General features: G+C 45.4%; 1 protein-coding gene across 2 annotated transcripts in view; it reads left to right on the plus strand.

Moving 5' to 3' along the window:
* Positions 1-10,812, plus strand: part of LOC140205754 (isthmin-like) — a 52,034-nt gene extending 41,222 nt beyond the window's left edge. For both annotated transcript variants that reach the window (XM_072273368.1, XM_072273359.1), the window contains 2 exons: positions 1,251-1,328; positions 3,929-10,812. In XM_072273368.1, the coding sequence (XP_072129469.1) occupies positions 1,251-1,328; positions 3,929-4,446 (596 nt within the window). In that variant the 3' untranslated portion in view covers positions 4,447-10,812. The remainder of the gene's footprint in view (positions 1-1,250; positions 1,329-3,928) is intronic.
* The last annotated feature ends 10,061 nt before the right edge of the window (positions 10,813-20,873 follow it).

The following is a 20,873-nucleotide window of genomic DNA, read 5'->3' on the forward strand; positions in this document are numbered from 1 at the left end:
TGCTACACTACCATGTCTCTCTGTCGAACTGTAAAAAAAAATCATGAACATGACATCAAAGCCAAGGCCCTTACAGACCCTCCACCTGTTCAAAAATTAAGTCATTAGCCCAATCTGGCTTTCCCTTAATAAATTCATGCAGACTATCCCCGGTTAATCTGTGCCTTTCTAAACCAAGGCTTAGACTGTCCATGAGGGATGGTTCTAATAATTTGCCCACCTCTGAAGTTAAAACGAACTGCCCAGTAATTATAAACACAAGAGATTCTGCAGATGCTGGAAATCCACAGCATTGCACTCAAAATGCTGGAGGAACTCATCAGATCATGCAGCATCCATGGAAGGCAACATACACAAAATGCTGGAGGAACTCAGCAGGTCAGGCAGCATCCATGGAGAAGACGTTTCAGGCTGAGAGCCTTTATCAGGACAGGAAGGGAAGGGGGAAGAAGCCAGAATCAGAAAGTGGGGTGAGCTGAAGGAGTACAAGACGGCAGGTGATAGTTCAAAAATTTCAGTTTATTTTAGAATACAAACAAATATTCAAATGCTAAGCAAACTAAGTAAAGAGCTAGGAAACAATGCTAAGAGGTACAGGACAATGGAATAAAGAAGCCAAGATGGCACTTATGAAAAATTAATCTCTTTTATAGATAAGATAAAGAAATTCCTTAATAGAAATTGATTAGTTAACAGGCTATGTAATTGAAACAGTTACACCATGTGGGTAATGTTCTAGTACTTAGCCAATGATAAAGGTGATAAACCGTTATTTAGCTGCTATACTACTTTCTGCCAGTGAGTGTGAAAAATATATGTTTGTTAAAAAGTACAAATCTTATAAAAAGTATTAAAAATAGTGGTTTCCAACAATACTATAATGCATTAATGAATCTATTAACATAGATATGTAAACAAACTATGCAAGACAGTTTTTCACTGCACCTTGGTATGTGTGAGAATAATATGCTACCAATATATTTACCAACTAAATGCTCAGTAGTTGGGATGTAAAACTCTATTCCTGATCCATAGAAGTTCTGGGATGAGGAATCGTTGCAATAAGGCCATTCCAGAACTTGATTGGCTCAATTGAACAAAACTGCGGCAGGTCCAACAAAAAACCAGGTATCAAGTAGCTATTGGAGCGGTTTTCAAATTGGTACTGAGTGTTCCTGTGGGAAAATCACTCCTCTGACGGGCTGATTTGTTGGACCAAGCTGGAAACTGACAGTGGTCTTTTCCTGCAGGGATGGAAGATGATGTGAGCGCAGCCACAGAAAAAATTCTGGATGAGAAAGAAAATGGAACAGAGTTGTTTGACACAGGTGAGTGCACAGCCTCAACATCAACATGGTGAAAGTACGCTGGCTGGGGGAAACAGAAAGAACGGGTCAGCCAGTCCTTTCTGGTAACACCAGGCATGTCTGTATACCCTGACACCCAGAACTCATTGGTTCATTTTCTGCCTGGGATTGTATTCAGAAAAAGTGCAAGTCTGAGCTCTCTTGCTGGTAAGAGGAGGGAGTTCTAGTAAAATGTCAGTCTGCAATTGTAATTTGACCTTAAAAACCCCAAGGTTGTCCAATATCTCTGGGCTTCAAATAGAGTCAGAGTCATGAGTTGAGTTAAGCCCCTTATCCCTTATGGGGCATAGGCTGCCGACACCAGCTCACCAGAGTCCTCTGTCCCGGGCCAATATTTCAAGTTATCCCAGGTGCAGCCCATCTTCTCCTTCCTTTCCCAGGGATGCGGTCTTTGGAACTTCTGTTGGTGTTCCTGTAGCCTCTGGGCTTTTATGGGATGGGTTGCGAGCCCATGCCCAACCTATTTCCTTCTGCAGTTGGGCCTGGGACCGTCCATGGCAGAGTTATCACAGTCAGTCAACACGGTAATAAGCCCTTTTGCCCAACTCATCTATGCCAACCAAGAAGCCCAAACCCCATATATCTCTCTAAACCCTTCCTATCCATGTACCTGTCTAAATATCTTTTAAATGTTGTTAATCTACCTATCTCAACCACTTCCTCTGACAGTTTGTTCCATATATGGACCACGCCCTACCTTTTGATCCCCAATCCTGGAAAAAAAGATTGTATGAGTTTACCCTACTGATGCCCTTCATAATGTTTTACATCTCCATAAGGTCACCCATCAGTCTCCTGTACTCCAAGGTATAAAATCTTAGCCTGCCCAGTCTCTCATCTTGGCAATGTCCTTATAAATCTTTTCTTCACTCTTTACAGTTTAGTGGTATCTTTCCTTTAGTAGGTTAACCGAAACCAAGCATAACTCACCCAATGACTTATACAACTGCAACATTACATCTTAACTCCTAGACTCAATGCCTTGACTGAAGGCCAGCCTTCTTCACTACTCTACCGACACGTGACTTCAATTTTCAGGAAACTATGTATTTGTACTCCTAGGTCCACCCCTCTGTCCTACAACACTCGCCAGGGCCCTGCTATTCACTGTGAAAGTCCTACTCTGATTTCACTTCCCAAAATGTAACACCTTACACTGATCTGAATTAAACTCTATTTGCCATTGCTTGGCCCACTTCCACAGCTGGTCAATTTATGACGGCCTTCTGCACTGTCAATGATGCCTAGTGTTATCAGTTCCATAAATTTAACACAGCACTGGAGCAGCAACCCAATAGCCCTAAACTGGTGTCACTTCTCCCAGCCTCTCCCACCAAAGCATGCACTGGTGGGCTTTCTCCCACATGTACTAGGTTGCCTCCTTTTGAGCATTTCAACCTCGCACTGTGGGAGCAAGATCCACATTCCAGCCTGTCTGTGGCCAAAAATATTCGGCCACCGAATGAAAGGGAAGATTGGGTGGAGTCCATGGGAAACTGAATGGGGCGTTGAGTATAATAGTTAAGGAACAACATGTGATGTGCTGCATCTGTTGGCGGTGACAAGGAATTGTTGGTGCATGGTTTTGACCTAAAATGTAGACAGTTCTTAACCCTCTGTAGATGTTGCTCAATCCAGTGAATCTATCTATCAGGCAGTTTTGTTTGATCCAGAGTTCAGCATCTGCAGACTGTCATGTCTCAAAGAGTGAGGAAGTCAATTTGCAGCTAGATAACAACTTTGGTTAGGTTGCACTTGGAGTATTGTGTGCAGTTCTGGCTGTCCCATTATAGGGAGGATGTGGAAGCTTTGAGAAGAGTAGAGAAGAGGTTTACCGGGTCGCTGCCTGGAATAGAGGGTGTGAGTTGGACAAAGTCGGGTTATTTCTCCAGAGCCTCAGAGGCACAAGGGGATGCAGATGCTGGAATCTTGAGCGACATACAACCAGCCTGGAGGAATTCAGCAGCTCAAGCAGCATCTGTGGAAAGAAAGAATTGTCTGCATTTCGGGTCAAAACACTCCATCAGGCTTCCAGTCAAAACACTGACAATTCCTTCCCCCTCCACACAACCTATAGACTCACTTTCAATGACTCTTTACAGCTGATGTTCTCAGTATTTTTATTATTCTTATAATTTGGTTGTTTTCGAGTCATAGAGCACTTCAGCATAGGAATAGCCCCATCGTCCCACCTAGTCCATGCTGAACTGTCCAGTCTCTTTGACCCGAAACTCAATCCTCCATAACTCTCGCTGTGTGTTAGTCCTTGTTTAGACATAACATTTCATAAATTCTATTTTATTCCTTTATGTCCTTGTAAATGCCTACAAGAAAATTAATCTCAAGGTGTATGGTGATATGTACATACTTTGATAATAAATCTTACTTAGACCTTCACGCTGCTTGACGCGCGGAGTCCCGCTTGCGCTTCTCTTGTTATCTCTATGTTCCCCATTTCCGACGGGCCTAAAATATTAACGCTGTTTCTCTCTCCAAGGATGCTGACTGGTCTTTGCTTCACCCTATGTTGTGTTTTTATTCAATTGACTTTCGTCCCTCAGAGGTGGACAGTTGCGAGAAGTGGTTGAACTGCAAGAGCGAGTTCCTGAAGAAGTACCTGACGAAGGCGCTGACTGATCTGCCCAGCTGCCCCTGCACCTACCCCACCGAGGCCGTGTACAGCATCGTCAGCGTCCGCGAAGCCGGCAAGGGCAGGTTCTACCGCTGGCGCGACGCCAGCGGACCCAAGGAGCGCCTCGACATCTACAAGCCCACCTCCAAGTTCTGCATCCGCTCCATGCTCTCCTTCGACAGTGCCACCCTGGCCGCTCAGCACTGTTGCTATGACGACCAGATGCGGCTGATAACCCGGGGGAAGGGCGCGGGGGCCCCCAACCTGATCAGCACGGAGTTCTCGCCCGAGCTGCACTACAAGGTGGACGTGCTGCCGTGGATTCTGTGCAAAGGGGACTGGAGCCGCTATAACGCGGTGCGCCCGCCCAATAACGGCCTGAACTGTTCGGAAAACCCCTTGGAAGACGACTTTATGGCTCAGCTCAAGGAAGCAAAAGAGTATTGAGAAAAATAATTGCAAAAATGGATGTTTTTCATTGATGACAAACCACCTCACATCTGGTAATATCAGCCAGCTTTTACCTGGCAACCATCAATATTGATTAGAAACAGTACCGGGCTGGTGCTAACATTAAAAATATATATATATTTGCATATAACTATGAGTTCATCCAAAGAAAGGGACCATTTCTGCAACAAGTGTTGAGCACAAGAGGATAAACTGAGATATGTCACCGTTGGGACTTCCCTGCGTTTTATTCACAGCCCTTCTGTGGTACAGCGGGAAGTTCCATGGTTCACACTCAGTAACATTGTTGGGATTGCACAGTCAGATCGCTTCGCCCATTTTCCCAGCAGCTCCGAGACCCGAAAGGTGCCCATCTCATCTTCGCCAAGATCCCAACTCCTTGGCTTTCCCGGACCCACTTCACACCAGACTTCTGGAGGAATAATCTGCGGGATCTTCGGCATCGCTCAAACCCGCGACTCTCCCTTTGCATTGCCGCAGGATTTAAAGCGAATCTCACTGGAGGGTGGATGGTTGAGGAAGAGGGATGTGCCTCGGTGGGGGAGCATCTTGAGGAAGCTCATTATTACGAGGGAGCTCATTATTACACAATAGCTCTGTAAACATCTGTAGATGTCGGCTGAAATCCCTACATTACAGCTTTGAAAGTATTTTAGTGAATGTAACTTGCTTTGGGACATCTGTTATTGTGACAGATCCATCTTGGTTTCGATGCTGCAGCTGCCTTTTGCCATAATGGCTGCTTGCTGACTCAGACTAGTCAACATGGCCATCCTTTCAAAGCAGAGTTCACTGTCTATAATTCTCATAATTGTGCAACCAAGCCTGAGGAACAACAGGCCCCTGTCCATAAACCCCTGCACACAACTGCCATTTACCGCTGGTTAATTTACCTCAGTTCAGCGAACCATCTAACTCTGCCAAGCCAGGGCCGAAAGTCAAAGGAAAATCTGACTTCCAGAATTTCAACTTGTTTTTTTGTTTATGTCCAGTTTCCAGGGAACAAATCAAGGGAGTAACTGCTCCTTTTTCTGGCCCCTTGAGCATCCGTGAATCCAATTGTTCCTTTGGCTTTCATTCAATAGCTCAGCTGGCAGAGCAGAGGACTGCAGAGCAAATATAATCATCCTTACTTAGGTTGCTGGTTGGAGTATTGTGTTCAGTTCTGGTCACCTCATTGTAAGAAAGATGTGGAAGCACTAGAGAGGGTAAAAATTAAAGCTTAAGAAAATCCCTTCTGAATGAACACTGGGATCAGGACCGTAATAGGAAGGATGTGCAAGCTTTAGAGAGGGTGCAGAGGAGATTTACCAGGATGCTCCCTGGACTAGGGAGCATGTCTAAAGGCTGATTTATACTTGTGCGTCAACTCGACGCCGTAGCCTACGCGCGTTACAAACATTTATACTCGTGCGTTGGTGCGTCTGCGTCGCTCTGCAATTGGGGCACGTCGCGCATGGGCACACACCTACCCACGCAATGCTTCATGGTCATAGTGGTCTTTCTCAGGGTAAACAAGTTTAAAGCAAGCGTAGGCTCTGCGTATAGTTTGCGGCGACGCCGTACCTACGGCATCGAGTTGATGCAGAAGTATAAATCAGCCTTTATGAGGAAAGCCCTAGATCACTTCGCTAAACATAACCCGTACATCTTTGGAATGTGGGAGGAAACCAGAACACCCAGAGGAAAACCCACGGTCCCGGGGAGAACGTACAAACTCCTTACAGACGGCTGCAGGAAGTGAACCCAGGTCACTGTCGCAGTAGTAGTGTTATGCTAACCGCTACACTACCACGCCGCCCACAGTCTCAGTTCTACTTGCCCCGTGCCACTCTCTCTGGCCATCCAACAATGTGCTAGTGACAGATCCGAATGTTCTAAAGTGCAAACAGCCACTGCTCTCCTGGTAGAAGAGGCCCTTGCGTTCACAACCCTCAAATCTTCCTTCACCTCAGTCTTCAGCCCCTGATCCTCCTGTCTCCCAGTGTCGACCCTCCCAGCACCTGCAAGGACTTTATTCATTTCATACGTTCCTAACATGAAAATATATTTCTGAATGCATCGGTTTCAAAGTAAAGGAGGTTTTGTTTTTATATCTAAGTTCAAAGGGGACACAGACTAGCGTAGTGGCTAGTGCAACTCTTTACAGCACCGGTTTGATACCTTCTGCTGCCTGTTAGGAGTTTGTACGTTTACCCCGGGTGCTCCAATTTCCTCCCACATTTCAAACACATACAGGCCAGGGTTAGTGAGTATGTTAGTGCCAGAAGTACGCACATCCCTCACTGATTTGATTTGACACACGACAATGTATTTCACTGCCTGCTTTGATGTACAAATGACAAATGAAGCTAATTTTGATAGTCTTGTATAAATGTGAACTGTGGTGAGCACAAAATGAGACATGGAGTGTAATTCTGGAAATTACAGTTCACTTGAGGGTCCTGACTGTGTCAGAGGGCCATTGTTCAGGCTCCACTCTGGGTAGCTGCGTGTGATCCAAGCTGCAGAGAGGGAGTGCTGAGCTCTTCGAGGAGTTGTTTCTTGGATAATCAGCCCACCTCTCTATCACTGAATCCCTCCCTGCACCCACAACCACCCTCCAACATGCAAGTGCTGGCAGATCGTCTGGCAGTCATTCCATTAAAAAGAGTCATAGAGAGTTGTACAGCAGAGAATCAGGCCACACAGCCCCCCACACCCATGGTTGTTCGTCCATCATTGACGTCGATGAGGACCTCGAGGCCATTATGATGGTGTCAAGACTAGCGCGTGATTTGGATTTAAGTGAGGGAGAGTTGTGCAGCGTCAGCCTCACTCTCTCTTCCCAATTCCCATCTGGATCCAGTGGCAAGACAGAGTCTAGACGGCTGGAGATGGGACTAGGCGCAGTGGATGACCAGGACGTCTTCTGTGTCTTGTCGTACTCTACACGTTCCACGACGCTTGCAGAGACCGCCTTCTTAACCGTTGGACCTTCCATTGGTCTCGTCCGCTCAATCCGCCGGAGTCTGTCTTCTCATGCTGGGATAGACAACTCCCTACCACACCGAGGGTTTGAGACCCGTCAGCTACCCTCACCTGGTTTAGCCGGCTTGTCGAAGCCGTTGCCTGGGTTGTGGCCGCTGTCGCATGCAAACAGCTACGGGGAGCCACAGGTGAGAGCTGAGTGCCAGGTGGGGGCCAAAGGTGGACTAACCGCCTTGAAAAGGACGCGATATGTTCCCCCACCAGAGGTGCTACCCCCCCGACACCCCATACACCCCACACCCATACTACTATACTAGTCCCATTCTCCCCATTAGGGTATGTAGTCTCAATGCCTTGGTAGGTCAGGTGCTTGTCTCAGCCCTTCTTCAATATTATGAGGGCACCTTCCTCCAACACCTCCTCAGGCAGAGCGTACCAGATCTCTGTGTGGAAAATATCACCCAGCAGATCCTTTCTAAAGGCTCCCATAGGAGATTGTGCAGATAATAGAAACCTTGAGCGACAGACACTAAATGGAGGAACTCAGCAGGTAAGGCAGCATCAATGGAGGGGAATTAAACAGTGTTTCAGGTTGATTATTCAACATAGATGATGCCTGACCACCTTTTTGAGAGTTGCTCACCTTATACCTTTTTAGTTTAGACAGACGATTCTACTTACCCAATACAATCCCCTTGATAATTTTGAATAAATATTTCTATCAAATCATTCCCCCTCTGCTTCCGGAAAAACTACACAGCCTATCTAATCTTTCCTTTGTCAATCAGAAACACTAAAGAGGTTAAGGTCAAGGACAGAGCAACAAGCTTGATTGAATTCCCATTAACCACGCACACCCTCTATCATTTACAGCATCATCTCCCAAAAACTTGGCCACTTGCAATTGGAAGGTTAAAGACAGAAAGCCCAAGGAATATCACTAGCCACAGGTTCCTTGTTCATGGTCATCACTGGAACAAAGTCCTGGATCTCCTCACCTAACGCTATGAAGGTGCCTTCACTATAATGTGGGCAATGGCTCACCATCACAGTCTCAAAAATGGATATTAAATTATATTCTATGATACGAGATTCTGCAGATGCTAGAAATCCTGGGCAACACACACACACACACACACACACACACACACACACACACACACACACACACACACACACAAATGCTGGGGACTGGAGGCACTAAGCCAGTCAGCGGTATCTATGAAGGAGAATAGACATTTGACATTTATGGCCAGGACCCTTCATTGGGACTGGAAAGGAAAGGGGCAGAAGGCAGAATCCTGGGTCGAGAGTTTCTTGTGTTTAAATACCTTGGTGTTGGAAATTAATCTTCATGTAAATCTCTTCATTGTGGTGTTCTGGCACCGTATCCTTGGTACAGTTGTCCGGAGCATGAGAAACACCTCAAGACCATGTTGCCAATTCCTTCAGAAAGACCTTTCTACTGAGATTCAACATTTCAAATCTCTGAGTCCATGCGACTTTGCCCAGGGTACTGAAGACTGTGTAAGGGTGTATTTTCCAAAACATCTTGCATGTAACACTTACGATGTTACTAGAATTCTTTCAGTGCTTGAGCGACTGGAAGCTGTTCCAAGGAGACCATGCGGATTTGAAGGTAGGTGAGGTAATTTTAGTTGATGAAGGTCATCATTTTCCAATGTTCACACTAAATGCCCACCAAAACTACTGTGATGGCATCAGTACATCAGACCACCACATCCCCACCCTGTTGTTGTAAGGGGTCTAACAGGGTGAGGGGAGGAGAGAGAGTCATAGTGACCTTCAGAGCATTCAGGAAGGTCTGGGCTAATTTTTTTTTAAAGATTACTGCTATTTGCCACATGTACATCAGTGCATATGGTGAAATGTGTCACTTGTGTTATCAACCAACACAGTGCAACGGTGTGCTGGGAAGAGCCTGCAAACGTTGCCATGCCAACATAGTATACCCAGTAGAACAGGACCAACCTATGCCCTGTTGTGGCTCTGGAAATGGGAGATGGGACCTGATCATTTACAAATCATTAGCAGAAGTCAAACATCCCTCCTCTAGCCATGATGAAGTCTCCTTCCACATCCACTGCCATAAACTCTGGTGTTGTATTAAATGAATGTGATCAAAGTGTCAGAGGAGCTGGTGGTGTATATCTTAAACATCATCCATCAATCTCAGCTGCTGGCATTTTGTCACACAGAACAGGATGTAACATCGCCTCTTCATTGGAGGCATTTTAACTGGATTTGGCTTCCAGTTATTTCAAGGTTGATTTGACAAAGGACTGGAAGAAATTACTTTAAAGAATTCAGCAACACCACTTGTGGGGGTTTAGCTTGAATACCTCCACGAGACTGAGCCCTGGCTTCCTGTTATCTTTCAGTGTTGAAGCAGTGTGTGCCTAATGACTTGTTCCCTGAGCTTCGGTGCGGTTGTATTGTTGAAGAGGTGGCAGGAGAAGAGTGGGAGGGTGGGACTGAAGTGGGTAAACCCCAGGCCTACCTCAGGACGCTGATTTCTCTCTCCCCCTCTCCCTCTCCCCCTCTCCCTCTCCCTCTCCAATGTCTTTGTGACCTCTTGGGCTGTCTGACCGATACAGTCACTGGGATTTTGCTCACTGAGAATCCTTGGATGGACATGAAGTGACCATCTTTGCTGATCCTGCACCTAACATTTCTACCACTTCCTTAGGTTGACTTCATTATAAAGGCTAGGGCACCCTGTACACTGCTATCAGTGTCAACCAGACCAGAAAGGTGGTGATTTCCCGATCTGGTGACCCCTTCCCTGTGATGTGGACAGTTGAAGGGATGGCAATCCATTCAGCCAAAATGCATGGCATCACACCAAACGCATTGACTTGTGAGGGAGCAATAGCAGAATGCTTTATATATCCAAAGGACCTTATGTACATTGACACAGGTCCACCACACCTTGGAAACAAAAATCAGGGCGCTAAGAAGTTTAGCTCGTATAACATTTTGGAGTAACATACAGATTCCTGCTCCAAATCTGAGGCACTTTACTGAGATTTTTTCCACTATATTTTCTTGTCGCATTTCAAAATGAGATCCCACTGCTCTCAAGAAGATTACCTGTAAACAAGTTGCTGCAGATTATCTCTCTGTATAAAGGAATCTTGTGCATAATGTAAGAACTTAATAGCTTACTGTAATTGTGAGTTTCTTGTACAGTATTTATTGTCTGTGTTTAATGCTTAAGAAATAAGACTTAATTGTTTTACATGATTGAAGGTGCACTACTGTGAGACAATGTGTTTCTAAGGGACTTATGTTCAATGTGAAAAGAAGGCATCATTTATCATCTATTTTGTCTTTCAATAAAATTATTAACTGGCAAATGTATATATTTTTTGCTTATCTCAGTTTAAGTTTTAGTTATGATAATGAAATAATAACAAGGCAGATGCTGAAATTCTGAAATAAAATTTGATCCCTCCAGGTTGTTGCACAAGTTGATAGGATTGTTAAGAAGGTGCATGGTGTGTTGGCCTTCATTAATCGGGACTGAGTTCAAGAGCTCTATAAATCTCTGGTCACACCACACTTGGAATATTGTGCTCAGTTCTGGTCACCTTATTATAGGAAGGAGGTGGAAGCTTTTAGAGAGAGTGCAGAGGAGATTTACCAGGATGCTGCCTGAATTAGAGAACATGTCTAATGAGGATAGGTTGAGTGAGTTAGGTCTTTCCTCTTCAGCACTAAGGAGGATGAGGGGTAACTTGATAGAGATGTACAAGATGAGAAGGACCGTAGGATAAGTATATAGCCAGAGACTTTTACCCAGGGCAGAAATGGCCAATACGTGAGGGCATAATTTTAAGGTGATTGGAGGAAAGTATAGGAAGGATGTCAGGGGTAAGTTTAGGCGTGTGGAATGTGCTGCTAGGGGGCGGATGGAGGTGGTGGAGGCAGATACATTTGGGACAATTAAGAGACTCATTGATAAGCAGATGGATGATAGAACAATGGAGGGCTATGTGGGAGAAAGTTTTACATTGAAGGTGAAAAGGTCAGCACCGTGTCATGGGTCTTTACTGATCTATGTTCAGTGTTCTGAAAACAGGAAATGCTGGGAAAACAACTCAGCAGCAGCTGTGGAAAGAAACATACAACATTTCCAGTTGCTTGTATCTTGTGCCTGGTGGGAGGGGGCAAGAAGAGAGAATATTTGGTGCGAATGGGGTCACTTGGAATACTGTGAACAGTTTTGGGCCTTTGTCAAAGGTGGGACAGAGAGAGTTGCAAGCTAGTTTTCAGTAAGAGAAAAGATGAGGCCAAGGAGTGTAGCCCAAAGGAAGCGTCTGATAGGATGAGACAGTATGTCTTAATCAGGGCATTTACTCACATATTAAGCCTCTTGGAGTGTGTAATAACAAATTTGTGGGATTTGCCCAGCAGACATGACTATTAGTAGGTGACCATTTTCCGCAGATGTGAACATGGAATTCAGGAGGCAGATTGGGAGGTCAGGAGCCTATCCCATCGTACTATGGGAGCACTGAATGGCCTTATACAGCAGGGTAGAAGCTACTCTTGAGCCTGGTACTACCTGCTTTCAGCCTTTTGTATCTTGTGCCTGGTGGGAGGGGGAGAGAAGAGAGAATATTTGGTGTGAATGGGGTCCTTTGGAATGTTGTGAACAGTTCTGGACCCTTTATCTAAGAAAGGATGTGCTGACATTGGACAGGGTTCAAAGGAGGTTCACAAAAGTAATTCCAGTTTGAAAGGCTTGTCATACGAGGAGCATTTGACGGCTGTGGCTCTGAACTTACTGGAATTTAGAAGAATGAGGGGGTTCTGATTGAAACCTGTTGAATGGTGAAAGGCCTCAATAGAGTGGATGTGGAGAGAATGTTTCCTATGGTGGGGGAGTCCAAGACAAGAGGACACAGCCCACGATGAGCCAAATGGCCTAATCTTTCTCCTATATCTTACGGTATTTAATTATGTTGGCTGTTTTACTGAGGCAGTGAGAAGTGCAGAAAGTCAGAAAATGCTACACAGGATGCCTCTAGTTTTCAAATTACACCCAACAGTTACTGAGTGAGTGATGTATTAGGGGCTGAAGATGGCGTGTTCAATTAGACAGATGGTGGAGTTCACTAGGAGCTTGGATCCAGGTCTGCAACCATTGCCTTGCAACCTGAGTTAACCCAGTGAAGTGATGGGCACCAGAGGAGGTTACCACATCTTGTCACTTCAGATAATCCAGTTAGTGAGATATTAATGAATAAAAATAGCCTAAGTCCTGCAGTCCTCTCAAAACCCAACCATGAATCCTGAGAAGGTCCTAGTAACATAGAACATAGAACCCTACAGCATGGTACTGTCCTTCCATCCCATGATGTTTTCCAAAACTCTTAACCCTGGATCAATCTAACCTTCTCTCCCACATAGCTCGATACAGACTGGGAGATCGTTTTGCTGAACACCTACGCTCTGTCCACCAGAGAAAGCAGAATCTCCCAGTGGCCACACATTTTAATTCCACATCCCATTCCCATTCTGACATGTCTATCCACGGCCTCCTCTACTGTCAAGATGAAGCCACACTCAGGTTGGAGGAACAACACCTTATATTCCCTCTGGGTAGCCTCCAACCTGATGGCATGAACATTGACTTCTCTAACTTCCGCTAATGCCCCACCTCGCCCTTGTACCCCATCCGTTATTTATTTATATACACACATTCTTTCTCTCTCTCTCTCCTTTTTCTTCCTCTGACTATACCCCTTGCCCATCCTCTGGGTTTTCCCCCCCTCCCCCTTTTCCTTCTCCCTGGGCCTCCTGTCCCATGATCCTCTCATATCCCTTTTGCCAATCACCTGTCCAGCTCTTGGCTCCATCCCTCCCCCTCCTGTCTTCTCCTATCATTTTGGATCTCACCCTCCCCCTCCAACTTTCAAATCTCTTACTAGCTCTTCCTTCAGTTAGTTCTGACGAAGGGTCTCGGCCTGAAACATCGATTGTACCTCTTCCTAGAGATGCTGCCTGGCCTGCTGTGTTCACCAGCAACTTTTATGTGTGTTGCTTCAATTTCCAGCATCTGCAGAATTCCTCGTGTTTACTCCCACATAGCTCTCCATTTTTTTTTCATTCATGTGCCTATGTAGCAGTCTCTTAAATCTCCCTAATGCACCTGCCTCTACCATGACCCCTGGTAGTCTGTTCCACACACTTAGTATTCCCTGTGTAAAAAAACTACCCATGACATTCCCCCAAATCTCTTTAAAATTATGCACTCTTGTTCCAGTAATTGCCGTCCTGGGAAAAAAGTGCGTCTGTGCAATATGAATCTCTATCACTGCTTCCGTTCATCTTATACACCTTTGTCAAGTCATCTCCCACTACCTATTAAATGCTCCCAATGGTGTACATCTCAAATAGCCTCTGAAAAGCAAGTCTAGCTCCTGGCCTTCACATGTGGTTTAATTACCAAGCCCGGCAGAACCATTTCTACTGACAGAAGTGGCAAAAGCAGGTTACTGGTGCCTTAAAAACAGTCACCTCAGGCTGATAGGCTTGTCAGCCACGGTTGGCAGTTCACCTAGGGGAGGGAAAACCTCTGCTGCTTTGCCACTATACCCACTCACGGGGAAGGCTTTGGGAGTAAACCCTGAGGAAAAATTCGGAGCTGCAGTCCTTAAGGTAGTCCTATGTTGAGTTCAGCACTGACTGACAACTCCTGCGGTGCTGCTAGTGCTAAACTGTATCAGTCTCTGCTGCGTGGAGAGGGCCTGTGGCATGGTCAACAATTCGCTCTCCATATCGCGCTGCCCTGGCTTGCGTACTGGATTTCATATCACACAGACAGCTGGGATGTAACATCCCTGGTCAACCCCAACCAATAGAAGGTCTCTCATCCCACTTTGCTCCAAAGAAAAAAGCCCTAGTCCACTCAACCTTTCTCATAAGACATGATCTCTGTAATCCAGGTAGCATCCTGGTAAATCATTTCTGCACCCTCTCTAAACCTTCTGCTTCCTTCCTATGATGGTCCCGATCCCCAATATTCATTCAGCAGAGATTTTCTTAGTAATTTAATTTGTTTTTAATGACTGCTTTTGGCAATTTGGTAGCTGGCTTATTATTGGTCACATGTATCAAGATACAACAGTAAGCTTGTTTTGTTCCAATCAAATCATTCCATGTGTTAATACATTGAGATGGTCCAAAGGGTAACAAATCAGAAGGCAGGTTCTAGTGTTACAGTTATAAAGTGCATTGATGGCCAACAATGAAAATGCAAGGGCCACGATGAGGTAGATTGAGAAATGAAGAGGTCCATTCAAGGTCTTATAACAATGGGACAGAAAATGTCCTTCAGCCTACCGGTGAGAGTTCACAAGCATTTTGCGTCATTGAAACAGAGATTGAGCAGGGTGGGAGGGGACGTTGATTATGTTGGCTGCTCTACCAAGGCAGTGGAAAATAGGGGCAGTTTAAGTGCCTCGGTGCAGGGATCACTAATGATGACTGGTTGGAGGAAGGTGCATGCTCTTGCTAATCCCGGTTAATGCTTCTCAGTAGCTGATTCAGGAATCCCTCAGCACACAACTCATAAAATAGTAGATGGACTCAACAAATCAGGCAGCATCCACGGAGGGGAATAAATAGTCAAAGTGTCCAGCCAAGACCCTTCTTCAGGACTGGAATGGAAGAGGCAGAAGGCAGAATAAGAAGGTGGGGATGTAGGGGATGGAGTTCAAGCTGACAAGTGATAGATGAGACTAGGTGACGGGAAAGGTGGGAGAGGGAGAGATGAAGTAAGAAGCTGGCTGATGATAGGTGGAAGAGGTAAAGGGCTGAAGAAGAAGGAATCTGATAGGAGAGGACTATGGAAGAAAGGGAAGTAAGAGGGGAACGACTGGGAAGTGATGGGCAAGTGAAGAGAAGGAGTGAAAGAGGAACCAGAATTGGGAATGAAAAAAGAGAGAAAGGAGAGGGGAAAGAAATTACCAGAAGTTAGAGAAATCAATGTCAGGTTAGAGAATTCCTTTAAGTTTGCATCTTCTACCCAACAGGGGTAAAGAGGAGATGAGAAGGGATGAAAGGGGAACCAGAATGGGAATGGAAAAAAAGAAAGGGTGACGGAGGAGAAATTACCAGAAGCTGGAGAAGTCAATGTTCATGCCATCAGGCTGGAGGCTACCTAGACGGAATATAAGGTGTTGCTCCTCCAACCTGAGTCTGGCCTCATCGTGTCAATAGAGGAGGCCATGGACAGACATATCGGAATGGGAATGGGAAGTCGAATTGGAATGGGAGACCAAAGCCCTTCCTCAGGTCCCTACCCCTGCTGACCCTCGAGACTTCCTTTCCCAACTTCAGCTGGTCTTCCATGGCTGTATCCCTGACCTGCCGATTGCTCAGCCTGGAGTGCACCCCCTCAGAGTCAGACGTACTTACCACACGTGCATCAAAGTGAACAGCGCTGCTTACATTAACACCCGACACACCCAAGCAGCCACGTTCCAGCACCAACAGAGTAGGCCCACACTGCTTGACAGACCAACACAGAACACAATGAAGCAGATCACAAGAAACAACAAAACAACAACTAAACACGCCCCCTTCCTCTATTCCACTCTCACACACACACACACACACACACACACACAGTCCTCCTACTCCTAGACAGGACTCCAGGCTTCTACCCGTCAGCCACTGGGCCGGTCATTATTCACAGACATATTAGCCAAACTGAAGGAAAGGCACACAGAGAGACAAACCTGCATTCCTGAGTGCTGAGTGCTGTAGGATGTGACTCAGCAGGACTGTACAGTCATACAGAATGGATACAGGCCCTTTGGCCCATTCTAACCCAGATACCATCTAAACTAGTCTCATAAACATGAGAGAGTCCGCAGATGCTGGAAATCCAAAGCAGCAAACACAAATGCTGGAGAAACTCTGCAGGTCAGGCAGCATCTATGGAATAAATAGATAGTTGGCGTTTCAGGACGAAACCATTCACCATGACCGGAAAGGAAGGGGGAAGTCGCCAGAATAAGAAGGTTGGGGGAGGGGGAGGAGGATAGAGCCAGGTAGGTGGGAAAAATAAAAGGACAGAGAGGAAAGAATCTGATAGGAGAGAGGAGTGAACCATAGGAGAAAGGGAAAGAGGAGGGAACCCGGGGGAAGTGAGAGGCAGGTGAGCAGACGTAAGAGGCCAGAGTAGGGAATAGAAGAGGAGAGGGGGAGGAAATGTTTTTTTACCAGGAGAAATCGATATTCATGCCATCAGGTTGAAGGCTACTCTGACAGAACATAAGGTGTTGCTCCTCCACCCTGAGGGTGGCCCCTTCGTGGCACAAGTTGGAACGGGAATGAGAATCACAACAGAAATGTTTGGCCACCAGGAAGTTCTGTTTTTGGCGCATGGAGCAGAGGTGCTCGACGAAGCAGTCCCCCAAATTACGATGGCTCTTACCAATATAGAGGAGGCTGCATCAGGAGCACCGGATACAATGGACGACCCCAGCAGGTTCGCAGGCAAAGTGTTGCCTCATTTGTCCCATTTTGCTCCACATGTGTCCATACCTTCTGTATCCAAAATCAAGTTTATTTTCTTAAGCACAAGTTTGTGCAAGTGTAATGAAAAACATTTGCACTAGCATCACAGGCACATAGCATCAAATAAGCAGGATTGCTGACAAAAAAAAAATTAAACAATTTTACAAGAAAGGACACAATTAGAACAAATAAAAACAAATTCTATTTTAGTGCAAAGTGGAACATAAAATGTTCGTGAGCCTTGTGCTTTCAGGCTTTTGTAGCTTCTGCCCGTTGGAAAGGGGAAGGAGAGAGAATATCTGGGATGGGTGGGGTCTTTGATTATGCTGGCTGCTTTACTGAGCTGAAAGTGTGGACAGAGTCCAGAGAGGGGAGGCTGGTTCCTGTGATGTACTGAGTGCGTTCACAACTCTCTGCACTTTCTTTCAGCCTCGGGCAGAACAGTTGCCACACCAAAACGATATGCATCCAGATTGAATCCTTTCTGTGGTGCATCTATCAGAACCGGTGAGGGTCAAAGGGACATGACAAATTTCCTTAGCAACACATACAAAATGTTGGATGAAACTCAGCAAGCCAAGAAGCATCTACGGAGGGGAGTTAACACTCAAAGTTTCGGGTCAAGACCCTTATCAGGACTGGAAAGGAAGGGGGCAAAGAGAGGTGTTGATATGTTTTCTTAGCCATTGCACTGATATGGTTGGAGCAAATCAAGTGCCCACAGGGCAGAAAATCATAAATACAAGAGATTCTGCAGACACTGAACATCCAGTGCAACACACACAAAATGCTGGAGGAACTCAGCAGGTCAGGTAGCATCTATGGAGGGGAATAAACAGTCGACGTTTCAGGCCCAGACCCTTCACCTGGGCTGTATGATGCTGCTGTTTATTCCTCACCACAGATTCTGCCTGAACTGCTGAGTTCCTCCAGCATTTTGTGTGTGTTTCCACAAGTCAGAAGATGCCTGCACCCACACAGCAGCCGGCAAATTCCCCCTACTGGTCTCCTAAGTGCTCATCTACATGCTGGAAAGGGGAAGAGGAGAGAATATAGACTTTTGGCTCTTTAAGTCGAAGGTTCATTTGGGGAGGACCTGATCGAGTCAGCCACATATTGTACTCACTGTATGTAACAGAGGGCCCCTCTTTATTTTGGCAAAGAGCAAATAACGCAGCAGGTATCGGATCAGGCATTGTTTTAAACACTCTGAGCAGGAATGGAGCTACACTATGGTGGGCTGTGTGTATGCAAAGGAGGGCTGGATGTGGGATGGCATTCCAGCCCCCTGCCCTTTCCTGCCGCTGGGGTCATTCGCCAGCTGGAGAAAGGAAAGCCAAGCTAATTCCAACAATCTGCTCCAGCCTTGCCCTTCGGCATGACACTCCCATTAATAGTATTGGGGGGGGGGGCGGAACAGAGCAAGTGATATTTCCTCCAATCAGTATTGCGGGAATTGTAAATCCAGAATTGCCAGTTTTTCAGCAAGTATTGGACAAAATGAGGCCATAAAAGGAAAGACCTTCTCTTTAGCCCTTCCACACTCTGGCTGTAACTTACTCAGTCAGCCACCTAATTCCTCAGAGGAGTTCCTGCTCAAAACTTCTCCACAAGAGAAATTCAGCTCCACCTTACAGCATTGTTCAAACAGTTTCAAGTTTAGTGCAGACGACACATTTCATTGTACACTCTAGGTACAGGAGTGGAACCCAGTGTGGTTTTCTGCTGCTGTAGCCCATCCATTTCATTTAGAGATGCTCTTCTGCACAACACTGCTGTATCACACGGCTATTTGAGTTATTCACACAAAATGCTAGAGGAACTCAGTGGCAAAGAATAAACTGTCGATGTTTTGGGCCAAGACTCTTTATCAGACCTGGAAAGGAAGGGGGATGATGCCAGAGTGAAAATGAGGGGAGAGGGGAAGAACGACAAGCTCGAAGGCGATAGGTGAAGCCAGGTGGGTGGGGGAGTGGAGATGAAGTAAGAAGCTGGGAGGTGGTAGGTAGAAAAGGCAAAGGGCTGGAGAAGAAGAAACTTAATAGGAGGGGAGACAGGATCATGAGAGAAAGTGAAGGATGAAGGTCTGTAGCCTTCCCTTCAGCTTGAACAAGTCTGACCATTCTCCTCTGACTTCTCTCCTTAACAAGGCATTTTCACCCAAAGGATCATTGCTCACTGGATTATTTTTTTGTTTATTGGACCATTCTCGGTAAACTCTAGAGACTGATGTGCACGTGTAAAATACTCAAACCACTCCATCAGGCACCAACGATCATTCGATGGTCAAATTCACAGTTCACATTTCTTCCCCATTCTGATATTTGGTTTGAACTGAACCTCGTGATCTTGTCTGCATGCTTTATGCATTGAGTTGTTGCCGCACAACTGGCTGATTAGATATTTGCATTAATGAGCAGGTGTACAGGTGTACCTAATAAAGTGGCCACTGAATATATGTTTTGGTATAGATGTGATAAACTTAAATTTTGAAAATCAAATTTTCAAACTCATTCATATATTACTGCATGGTTCAAACACCTTTACCAGATGATGCTTAAGAGGCAGTTTACAGTTACCTTCTCAAAGACAATTAGAGTTGGCCAATCAATATTGGGTCTACTGGTTGACACCTGTCTCCTGTGTGTGAGAGGACAAAAGGCTGAACCATAGGAATAGACAAAGCAGATAAATGGTCAGAAAGAAAATTGGGAGAGAACAGAGAACAGACCTGGATTGAACAGTCAGAGCAAGATATCTGTGGCTGAGATTTTCTTTAGAGTAACTCGTTGCATTTTCTACGTATTTTCTCATGACAGTGGAGGCCATTCCATGCATCAAGTCCATGCTGGCTTACAATGTATTCCCCTGTACATTGACCATTACAGCACCGTTTATGCCCTTCGGCCCATGATGTTGTGACAACTCCTTAACCTGTTCCAAGATCAATCTAACCCTTCCTCCCACATAGCTCTCCATTTTTCTTTCATCCACCTAAACGTCTCTTAAATGTCCCTGATGTATCTGTGTCTACCCCGTCGCTTGTCATTTGCCCCATTTCTGAAATGTTCCTACAACCAATTATCTCACTTTAAGGACTCTTTATCTCTTGTTCTCGTTTTTTATTGCAATTTATTTATATTTGCACAGTCTGATGTCTTCTGCATTCTGGTCAATCTTTCATTGATCCTGTTATAGTTGTTGTTCTAAAGAGTTGCTGAGTATGCCTGCAGAAAAATGAATCTCAAGGCTGTATATGGTGACATATATGTGCTTTGATAATAAAATTTACCTTGAACTTTGAACTCTACCACCACGCCCATCAGTGCATTCCAAGCATCCACCACTCTCCGTGTAAAAAACCCTACCTCTGACAACCTCCCCATACCTTCCTCCAATCAACTTAAAATTATGCCCTCTTGTATTAGCCAGTTCTGCCCTGGGAAAGTCTCTGCTTGTCCACTCTATCTATACCTCTTATCTTGTACACCTCTATTTAGTTAGCTCTTATCCCCCTTCCCTCCAAAGAGCTTGGTCAAACTTTCCTCATAAGACATGCTCTCTAATTCAGGCAGCATCTTGGTAAATCTCCTCTGCATCCTCTCTAAAGCTTCCACATCCTCCCTACAAAACCATCAATTTCCACACACACCCCACCTCCAGATTCCACCACCCACCTATATTAGGTGAAATTTACAGCAGCGAATTAGCCTATCAAGCTGTATTTTAAGAATATATATATTTTTAAAATTTTGAGATGTGGGGTAAACTGGAAGACACAGAGAAAAGCCCACATGGTCACAGGGAGAACCTGCAAACTCCACACGGACAGCAACGGAGATTGGGACTGAACCCAAGTAGCAAGAACCGAGAGG

The sequence above is a fragment of the Mobula birostris genome, chromosome 1 (genome assembly GCF_030028105.1).
Source record: "Mobula birostris isolate sMobBir1 chromosome 1, sMobBir1.hap1, whole genome shotgun sequence".
Lineage (NCBI taxonomy): Eukaryota > Metazoa > Chordata > Chondrichthyes > Myliobatiformes > Myliobatidae > Mobula > Mobula birostris.